This window comes from Echeneis naucrates, chromosome 5 (genome assembly GCF_900963305.1).
Source record: "Echeneis naucrates chromosome 5, fEcheNa1.1, whole genome shotgun sequence".
NCBI lineage: Eukaryota > Metazoa > Chordata > Actinopteri > Carangiformes > Echeneidae > Echeneis > Echeneis naucrates.
In genome coordinates this window covers 5,803,956-5,814,997 of record NC_042515.1, presented here as the reverse complement: position 1 = coordinate 5,814,997, position 11,042 = coordinate 5,803,956, and the positions used below count along the sequence as shown (strand labels likewise).

At 40.5% G+C, this 11,042-nt stretch overlaps 1 protein-coding gene across 1 annotated transcript; it reads right to left on the bottom strand.

The window, feature by feature from the left end:
* On the bottom strand, positions 1-9,075 carry spdef (SAM pointed domain containing ets transcription factor). Its single transcript, XM_029502463.1, has 6 exons — positions 8,740-9,075; positions 3,479-3,932; positions 2,631-2,828; positions 2,452-2,499; positions 2,175-2,309; positions 1-1,525 (listed from the first exon to the last, which is right to left on the bottom strand). Exons 2-6 carry the CDS (start codon positions 3,921-3,923, stop codon positions 1,347-1,349), a joined length of 1,005 nt encoding a protein of 334 aa, XP_029358323.1. The 5' UTR covers positions 3,924-3,932; positions 8,740-9,075; the 3' UTR covers positions 1-1,346.
* Between the last annotated feature and the right edge of the window lie 1,967 nt (positions 9,076-11,042).

The following is an 11,042-nucleotide window of genomic DNA, read 5'->3' as shown; positions in this document are numbered from 1 at the left end:
TCAAAAAAAAAAAAAAAAAAAGAACAATAAATATTCAAAAACATTCAACTCAAATATAAAAACGGATTTTTTTATATAGTAATAACATGTAATATCATGCTACTTCCTTTCAAAATAGGAGTTTATTATATGTTATTTCTTCATCACAATTTTGCTGTTCACTTTATTTGAAGCCTTTTGCGTTGAAATTATCAAATAAAAATGGTACATTAAAAAAAAACTGTAAACACAAAAAACAATGAGAGTAAAACAACAAGATAAAGAGTCTACAGACCTGCCAGAAGCTCTGTGACAACATCAGCATTATTACAACAATAACACTAGCATGAGCAGTTTTACACAGTTTTACAATTCATGGACACTTGCGAATCAGCTCTAAACAAAAAGTACAGCTGAGGCTGGTGGGAACGTCATCAGATTTTTGGGACTCTTGCTATTTAAACCAAAGAACTGGACAATCTAAAGTTTTGACATGATAACGGTGCTACATGAAATGAAGGAGATATTTCAGTCGTCAAAAGACCACAAAAGACTTCTTAGATAATTTCGTCGTAATATGAATCTGTATGTATTAATGTATCGCATCTATTTATTAATAAATTCCTGTTCATCTTCTTTTGAACTCTTTGGAACAGCCACAACATGAAATGTAATTTACAGTAAAATACACCAGAGTTTAAAACTTAAAATACAAAGCCAGGGTCCTTAAGCAGTGAAAGTAAGTAACAAAACAAAAAAACACACAAAGTGGTATCATACACAGTCACAGCATGGTTTTAAAGATCCTCCGTGGGTTTTCCCCATTAAATCAGCTAAAGGGAAAAAAAGTGCCTCTCCTGCAGTGACAGGAGCTGATTGTGTGCGATAAGAAGAGGGACCAAACCCGGAAAAAAAAAAGCTAAACAATCCTAACCACATGTTCAACTTTGCCAGCAAAACCGGCTCTAAATCAAACAACCATGGTCGAAATGAAAAGACAAATGAGGGCAATGGGCGTTTTAATAAAGCACGTATGTAAAAGCCACCAGTTCGGTCTGTTGTCATGAATAGACATCACAATTCAGGAAAAAAAACAAAACAAAACAAAAAAAAACAAAAAACAGGCAGATCATGCAAATGAGAAGGTGTATTCCTGGAAGGAGAAGGCTACTTTTTTTTTTTTTTGTTTTAATCATTATTTCAACAGAAAAACCTTCATGCAAAAGCTGCCAGCTGTCACTTTGGTGTTGGTAGAAAAAGTGTGTGTACCATTGGGGTTGGTCAGTGCACATGCTCTCTGTCACCTTTCCCTCCTGGGTTTAAATGTTCATGGTGACACAGTGTTTCCTTGTCACGTCTCTCGCCTCTTATACCGGATGAACAAACTGGTAGACCAGTCTCTGAGACACATCGGGCTTGCGGATGATACCCTTCTTGTAGTACTGACGTATGGAGCGGCTCAGTTTGTCATAGTTCATAGCGGGGCGATTCTTTCGGAGTCCCCACAGTCTTGCAACGTGAGCCGAATCTTCAATCTTAAAAATACCTGGAGGGAATCACGGGAGATGTGGCGTTAGTAACAGCAGGAGACAAAACAGAGGAAAGAGACAGCTCCGACATACATGCTCATAAACAGAGCGACTTCTTTATTTCTTTTCTTCTTCTTCCTCCAAATGCAGTCACAATAAGTTTACTCTCAGGGTGACTATTTATTGTATTTATTGTCACGCAATGGATAAGAGGGCATTCCTCGAACAAAATGAACAAAAAGCCAGACCGTGCGTTGAGATGGATAACAGAAAGTTGAAGTTAAAACTGAGGCGCTAGAGGAACCGAAGTGTCAGCTGAAGCCCTGAGCATCCCTCAGATCTCAAAAGATTAGTGCGCTCGTGCGGTGAACGAGCGCGTGAAATCTGAAACTGACTGTGTTTTTGCTCAGTTTTTGGTCTGCACCACCTCAAGAAAACAGCTGGCACTTAAGCTGCAAGATGTTCCGCTATATTTAGCGTCTGACTGTGACTGTTGGTGCTGTTCACCGCTGAGCAGGTGCACGCTGGTTTCTTTTGTTGTTGTTGTTGAACTGAGAAATCAATATAAATACAGATAACTCAAAGGAGTGCTGCATCACGAGCAGCATGAGAGAACGAAAACAATAGAGCATAGATTGTAATAGAGAAAAAAAAAAAAAGAAGCACCTTTTTCTTTATTGAGCCAACGGATGCAGCGTCCATAGCTGTGAGGTTTGAGCAGGAGCTCTCTGAGGAACTGCCACAGATGAATGGGCTGACCCGAACAGGACGAATCTGCCTCGGACCAAAGCTCCTCAATGCCTACACAACAACAACAACAACAACAACAACAGCAAAAAAACGAGGTTTGGTGTTGTACGTCGTGGTCGTGGCACACAAAAAGATAAGACGAACCCGCCTGCTGTTCAGTGCACACCCGCACATTTCACTCAAACAAACTCACCTGTAGTTTTTGTATCACCAGCTGAACATCTCTCTTTCATCCAGGCAGCTGGAAGGAGAAAAAGGGTTTTAGTTTAAATTGATACACACTTTTCAGACACGGTCAGACATAACTGCACAGTCAAATGTTCAGAACGACAAGGGAGTCCACGATGAACCTGAGGAACGTCACACCCTTACCTGACTTCCACACGTCCAGGTGGGCGTGCAGCGTGTCGCCACACTGCGGCGAACGGTGGCGAAACTCCTCCTCGGTCATGGCACAAAGGTCCTTTCCTGTCAGCTCCTGAAAGGACTTTCCTGCGTGAGGGAGCCTGTACAGATGTTCAGTCCACAGCAGCCACTTCTGGACATTTCCCGTATTCCACTCTATGGGGTCTGCGAGAGCAAAGACAGACATGTAACCAGTGAGAAAACTCCCAGCTGCCACGATCATAAAAAAAAAAAAAAAAACCTTCATATTGAGTCAAGCTAATCAGATGAACCCCCTTTTGTTCTGCAGTGTATTATGTTTGGCCACTTTTTACACCTAATGCCAAAATGCGGTCATGCTTTTATTGCCCTCCAGCCCGAAACAGCAGAACAGATGACTGTGGATCGGATTGGTTTATGACAGCCAGAACAATGCATAATGCTGCCTGTGTTTGCTTTGTGAGTATGAGAGACCTCGCCCTTAAGACTGTGTACACGTCTGCTGGCAGGAAAGAACCATCACTGTCCCAACCTGAGAAACCTCATGCAAAGGTCAGGATTAAACATATCCTGGAGCAGACAAACACTGCTTTTGCGTCAGTAGGGACATGATTTAGGAGATCTGTCGTTTTCCTTGTATTGATTTTTGGAGTAAGGCTTAAGTATCTCTGAATCAATGTTCCTCTATCAGCAAACAGCAGCAACACTTTGGAGTCATGAAAAATGTCTCAGGTTTTTTTTTTTTTTTTTTTTTTGTCAGTTAAACGTGTTGATCCCTTAACGTCCTGCTTAAGGACGACAAACTGCAGCAGCAGGTGTGGTGGATGGCAGCCTACCTGGTGTGATGTTGAGCAGTTTGCAGGCAGTTTCAATGTCCTTTAGCACCTCTCCCATCACCATGCTCTGCACCTGCTCCAGAGACTGCTCCTCCTCGTGGTCCTCCGACCCCGGAGAGAGTCCCTGTTCTTGGCTGTCAATGACCGGGCACTGCTCCGGTTCCTTGTGGGGCTCCATGTGAGTCATCGGAGCAGCCGGCGTATGGGAGGCCTCGGAAAATCTGACGAGCCATGCCGAATCTTCCGTGAGAAGCATGTCGAAGCAAGAGAGGTAGAGACCTGGTATGCCACGCTCCAGAGCTTCAACGCTTGGTTTGGTCTCCACCAGGTCCCAAGGCTGCCCGGAGCCCCTGTGTCGTTCCAGAACGGCGAGGGAGTTCTCCGTCATTCCGATCCGTGACCCATACACTGTGCCTTCTGATAAACTGCCCACTAAATTTGACATAACTGGTACCTGGCGACAAAAGGAAACAAAGTACATCAAACATTTTCACACCTGTGACCAGCACGTGAAGTGTGACACGTGTACTTAATAACAGTAATTCTGAATAGTGTGGAAACCCTTTCGAAGACATAATCGATGATACTCCTCCCTGACAAAGACTTGCCACAATCAAGCAGTTCAACATCAACTTGATTAAGATTATTTCCTGATCTAAGAGCAAAGCACAATACCTTCACCACTGCACCTTTCTCACAGTTCTTTGGCTGCTAAATGAGCAGCCGTTTTAGCTTTCTAATAGCTCCATCAGAGCAGCTGCAAGGAGAAATCCCCTTCCCCAAAGTGTGGGAGGCAGATCTGTGGTGAGACCACGCTGTCGTTGCTCTATAAGAAGCCTGATCCTAATGGAGATGCCAGGGAAATTTACTCTTAATAGAGTTAAAACACACACAGTGCTGACAGGCATGGGGCAAAATGGATTTGACTGAGTCTCTTATTTGTGGTTCAGTGGCCCAGAATGGCTGATGTCTTGGGGGTGGGTGACTCGTATTGAGACCTGAGGCAGCTCCGCCGCCTGCCTTGGCTTTCAAGGTACCGTCTCTGCAGCCCTCTGTCTCCACTGTCAGCTGGAGATTTTAATCAAATGGAAGTCAGCTAATGTGGAGAAACCACACGTGCATAAAAAAGGAGAGGTGTCGTGTTTTATGAATATTGCGCAGACGCGAAGATTCGACAGATAAGTGCAACGCAGGAAATTGCCACCATAAGTGTTCATTTATGGACGCACAGCTGAAGCATAAGTGTTATAATCTCAGGGCGAATTCACATAATGCGCACCTGCCACAGCTGGCATATGGGAAGACGTGCTGCCATCACACACACACACCAGGTTATCAGTTAGTTGTACAAGATGCCACCGTAAAGGACGTGTGCTCCCACAGAGCACATGTTCAAGGAGAGTCACGGCTTTGTTTGTCGACATACAAATAAATTAGACACTCATAAAAAGTGCCAATTGAATGACTACACCCATCAGCCCAAATCAGCCGTGAGTTTAAAACAATCAGGGAAACATGAAACTTTTTATTATGGGGAAAAGGACAATAGGCCATTCAAGTACATAAAGAATCAATTAATTACATCCCAAAAATCTGATGATATGATGATGTTTGCTTTTTCACACCTGGAACGCTTTTTTGCATTGTGAATTAAAAAGTAAAGTCATTTCACACATTTCTTCGAACCACTGTTGAGAAAACACTTTTTTTTCTGTTTCCAAACTTGCCCAGACAGATGAAATTGTCTTCCCTTCCCCCTGAAAAAAGTCTCTCCCTGCGGTCTTTGGTCCTCAACCCCCCACTGCAAAACCTCCCCGGTCGTTCTTTTATGTCCAAATTTCTCGTCAGCTATAACCCACTCTCCCTTTCTCTCCATCAGGAGTCAGATTAAAAGCCGCTGGCATCCCAGCCTGGCTGCTGCGTGTTAACTCTGCTCTGTAACAGCTTGCACTAAGCCCATTAGCAAAGCAAATTTAGCCATATTACCTTCTTCCAAAAGGAAGAGGGGACACAAAAAAAGACACAAACACACACCCCCAGGGAGAGGGATTAAGACCCTGACTGATCTCTAAATGAGTTTGGTCAAGACGCTGATATTCATTTCAGGAGCATTAAAGCTTGCTCCATTTACTCAGCAAAGTCAGCCTTTGACACCAAAGGAAAAGGAGTCTGGAGTGCAGGCATCCATGCTGGGAACCAGCTCTTCTACATGCCTGCTCTCATTTAACGTGAAGATGAAGCCACCTTCGAAATGGTGGTTTATTTTGTCTGCGTGTGTGTTTTGTTGTTTTGTTTAAGTTTTTTATTTTTTTATTTTTTTTGAAGAAAAAAAATCTTAAACAGCTTTTGATGCCCTAAAACGGCACAAAGTATCTCCACCTGGAAACCTTTTGCTCAGATAAAAGTAGCGAAATTTGCAAACCACTGCAATCTAGCTTAAAATTAACCTGCCGCCCCATTCGTCATTGTTGCTGAAGCCGTTTGTGACAGAAGTGCACTCGTTGTTTAGATTGAAGTTAATCAGTAGTGATTAAAACAACCAAGTTTTGCCTTTCAAACATTTAACCTGTGGGATTGAAACCAAGCTGAAAAAAAGAAAATGCCTTACATAGAGACAATTTGACGGCATCCATCTAAAACTGAACCAAATGTTGAAGCGCACTGCTCAACAGAAAAGAAAAGAAAAAGCTTTGTGTTATTTGATTCAGGAGTTAAAGGCGTGGGTATTTGTCATAAGACCGTTAAGGGTTTTCTTTGTTATTGTTTCTCGTGGAAACCTTGGACCAACTAAGGAAGTCATTGTTCCCAGTACGAGGGCAAAAGAAAAGAAGGAGTCTCATCGTTATTTCCAGTTACTCGCTCACTGTGTGTATTGCTGGGGAGAAAGCCTGGGGGTGGCAAAAGTGAATTTAATCTTATTTTATGGCAACAGAAATGTCTGCAGGTGGCTTGTTTCACATCATAAAAGATGTTTAGGTGTAGCAGTTTAATTTTTTTGTGTGTCTGTATGCTTTTATGAAACTCAAATAAAACCAGATTATGTTTACAGATAATTGCGCATTCTTAACTTTGTCCTTGTTAAATCCAACTTTTAATCATGTTTCATTATCTTCCTTATCATTAGTCATATCCTTAACTTTTCCACCACCGAGCAGGTTGTAATAACAGCCAGTGAGAGACGGTGGATGGCTACGTGATAAATTTCTTCTGCTAATCAGGTGCACTGGCTTCAGGCCAATGTCCAAAGAGACACTTCACTATTCCAAATGTTTTTATTTGTTGCTATTGATTTTAACAGAGCTGTATTCACAATTAATGATGTGGAGGATAAACGTAATACACCTGAGATTGGGCATGGAGACTTCATGCCCAGATGGAGAATTCAACATATAAAAACGTTCATGTTGAGAAATTTCAAAGATGGTGAAGATATAGAGACTGTCACAATGGAGCCTAAGGCATGTGCTTCTGCAGTTGGAGCCAAACTGCTGATTGTAACATGATTAGACACGAACCAGCAGCTTAAATGAAATTGATATGTGCACGCGATTTCTCATTTTAAACATGTAAAGTCACTGAGCTGAGACGGAACTGAAAATTCTCAAAGGTCAGACGAGGGTCGGAAAAGAGGTTGATGGGAAGAGTATTCTTTATTTCTTGTTGAAGGCGTGTGCTTTACATGTTTCGGAGGCTTTAAACCACTTCAGAGATTTGTTAAATATATAAGAAATACAAAATACAGTTATTGTTAGCGCAATTTGTTCATCTTTTGTAATCTTATTTAAGCATAATAATGCTTTTATTTTGAAGATATCGGGTAACTGGGGTACACCAGGTGAGTTTATGAATAGAGGAAGGAAGGGACAGGTGAGCTAGGTGCTGGGAAGGGTTATGTTTTTCTTTTATCAGGGTGAGAGCGGCAGCAGAAGCCATTGCTCTTTGTTTGCTCTTTGCCAATGGAAATAAAACCACACCAAATGTCATTTTTTTGCCCGGACAATGGACTTTTTCCTCAATCCCTGCGTGATTTAAATCCCTTAGTGCCCCAGTCGCTGTTTGATTTGGATTTAGTTCATTTAAGCATTTTTTTTATTTTCTTCTCTATTGGTTTGAGACAAATAGCCACTGGTTATTTATAAAAAGAATTTCTGTCAAGTGCACCACGTGTTTCGCAATGAACTACACGATTTTTCAATTTAATAAAGAGAAGCAATAGGAAGAAATATTAGTTACCCTGGGGAAGGTTGAAAGAATCAAAAAGAAAGAAATGAAAGTCTCACTTATCACCCAAACAACCTGCAAACTGTCCCTTGGGGAGTTTCTTCAGCTTTTTGGATGCTCAGTGGATGTTATTGTTCCTCCAATCATGGCAAAGATTAACCTGTCATAATGAAATGTATGAAAATACACCTTCAGGGCTAACGGAGGACTTCATTTATTTCGATTTGTAATGTTCTCTCTACGGAGATTCTGTGAGTTTCTGCTGTATTTGATTTCCAAATCTTATCAGTGAGATTCTTGCCATGAAACCACCAACAACCTCCCACACATTTTTCACAGGAACAGTTCGTTTTTTGTCCACTTGATGGAGAGCTCGTAATGCAATTGCATATTTGTCACGAAAATGACAGACAAAGAAAATGAAACAAATTTGAACAGTTGAATTAATGAAATAAGATTTCGACTTTTCCGACTTTTGTGCCCCTTTTAGATTTCATCAGGATTTCCAGATGTTCAGGTATTTTCTGAATTCTGGATTATCACCAGTACAACTGCGACTGATACGCTTTCACTTTTAATTTATGGTTGCCTAGGAGGCTTGATAATTTAGTTTAAAGGGTGATGTTTGATGATGTTTATTCTCATAATGATCTGGTGCTGGTTTTTATGCTCAGCGGTGAAGGTAAGGTCTGTTCATGCATCAAGAGTGACGATAACAAAAGACATCTGACCATAAATCACATTAATTATACTCCCTCATATAAAAGCATTGTCTTTTATTTTCTGTAGGGGGTTAGTGATGGCATTATGAACTTCAACGTCAAGTTGGACACCTGCGTGGTTTAAATATTTATCAATAATGTGTTTAAAATTACACAAAAATCCTCCTTTAAATGATATTCATAATCACCACAATAATTATATATATATATATATATATAATTATATATGTAGTGCCCGAAAGAAAAGATGAACACTGTATTTCTTCATCATTCACACATCAGATTTTTAAGAAACTGTGTATGTCAGCGTGGTCTTACCGGGGCAACGATGCTCTGAAGGCCAGAGTCAAAGACGTCACAGGATAACGGCAGATGCAGCGCAACTCTGGTTCTGTTCAGGTTGTCCCGTTTCTGATCAGACGGGATGCCCGGCTGCTACCTGAAGATAGAGGTGCATTAGACAGAAGGCACCCTTAAAATCTGACCGTTGCAGGGCCCCCAGCCCGAGATGTCGGACACTCCCAGGCTTTTTGGTAGAGTTACAATTAATCTCGAAGTCACAGCCTAAAGCACAACTGCAAACTCAGCTTTGTAGTGAAAGCACCTGCTGGGGGTGTGTACAAATGGGAAAGAGCCAGAGCAAGTGACTGGGTGAGGGAGTGCAAAGGAATTCCAGCACCATTGACTGCAATTTATATTTATAGAGCCGTTCTGTTTTCTTATGCAAACAACCCTGTGTGTGTGTGTGTGTGTGTGTGTGCGCGTGCGCCATGTGTCTTGCAGATTAGCACAAACCTCTTCAAACACTACTAGTTGACCTCACAGCTTAGGTGACATTCAATTCCAAGTGATAAGAGACTAAAGACTTTTATCACTTAAACAAAAAAAAAAAAAAAACATTGTCAGGAACCAAAAAAGCTTCTGGTTCAGTTTCAGAACCAGAAGAAAAATGGAGGTACTTGGACTGCATTGTCAATTGTTGACAGGAATAATTCAATTTCAAAAGAGAATTAATAGAAAAAATAAAGCAGATGTTTTACATTCTTCTGCCTGGATTTATAACTGGTTGGTAATTACACCTAAGTGACAGTTTTCTTCTTTATTCATTTTTCATTATTCTACGACTGCATTGTGTTTGTATCACCGTTTCTGGTTTTTGTACTTCTCCTTAGTTTTATTTTTCTCCCAAAGCAGTTTCACAGTCCAGAAGAAAAGCGTATAAGAAAAGAATTAGTAAGATTAAATACATGTCTGCAAAAGGACTTTAACTTACGTGCTTCATCCATCTAACTCAGACTGCTTGCAAAACTGCACAGGACAAGGTCATCCATCAATTGAACTGTAATTGCTTGAACAGGAAAACAACTTAAAAACAGCGCTTTCAGTTTCACGTGCGAATTATAAAAAAAAAAAAAACGGGAAAAAAAATATGAACTGAACTTTTAAATAAAAGCAACAGCACTATAACATGCTTCATTATCACCAAAACGAGTAGTTTTATAACAGTGCTTTCATATATCTTAAGTATTCTCAGTAAAACAAGAATATTGACTATGGCAATGATTTTAGTATTATATTCTGGCATAGAAGATTTAAGTGATGAGTGTATTAAAATGCCTGAAGCAATTAAAGATCCCACACACAAATACGGCTTCACAGGTTTTTTCATTTCAGCTCTGAGAGTTTATGTAACGTCTTCTTCTTCACTCACATGAGTGCTGTTGGTCTTTCTGTTGTTCTAATTGGCAAATATAATTAAAAATAATGGTCCTCGGCCAAGGGACTGAGCAGTGTATTTTCAAAACACCAGAGCATATCAGCCTTTTAATCATGTGGCTGGAGGAATTTAACTGCTTTTTATACCATTGGGTACTGTTTACAATGCATCATCCAAAGAAAATTGTAATTATCCCGGTTGCATTGCTAATTATATCATAAAAATGGTGGGGTTGCAGATATAGTCATCTCTTGGTAAAGTAATAAGATGTTAAGTTTTGTTGTTCTGTGGATTTAAATAGTAAGTGAGAGGGGGGGAAAAAATCTGACTGTCTGCAGAAACATTTCAAAGCAGAGTGAAAATAAACAAATTTCACGGCCCTCTGTCATCATATTATCAGCAGAGCTTTGTTCAGCCCATAATCGACGAGTGCACACTTAGAGTGTGGATTAGACAGATTTGGTTAAAAAAAGAAACACTTGACTGACATGACTAACTCTAACACATCTCACCTTTAAAATCACCACTGTAGAGTAATTGTATCTAACCATTAATGTGCCGTTCTTTGCAAACTTCACCGTGACACATTGCAGTGATAAAGCAGCTTTTTCTTGTAGATGAGTACTTTGCGTAATTTAACTCTTTCTGAACAATGTGGCTCTGCCGAAAGCATAGAAATACCAAATGTTTGAAAAAGGGCTTTGTAAAAGAGTGGTTACCCACAACAATAAAGGTACCTTTACAGGACTGTATATCTAATCTTTCGGCCGTAATCTTTGCTGTCAATTCACCATGTAAGTCTCTAAAAGGCCAGTCTTCTGATAGCATGCACTAACATCGAAAGTTTCTTTTTCTTTTTAAGTTCCATGACTTGTTTTCTATTCTTCTATTTCCAACACCGGAG

Coding starts and splice junctions, on each gene's coding strand:
- spdef (XM_029502463.1), bottom strand. CDS start 3,923: ATGTCAAATTTAGTGGGCAGTTTATCAGAAGGCACAGTGTATGGGTCA. Junction 2,500..2,630: donor CCTGGACGTGTGGAAGTCAG/GTAAGGGTGTGA, acceptor TTCTCCTTCCAG/CTGCCTGGATGAAAGAGAGA. Junction 1,526..2,174: donor TTGGCTCAATAAAGAAAAAG/GTGCTTCTTTTT, acceptor GATTCCCTCCAG/GTATTTTTAAGATTGAAGAT.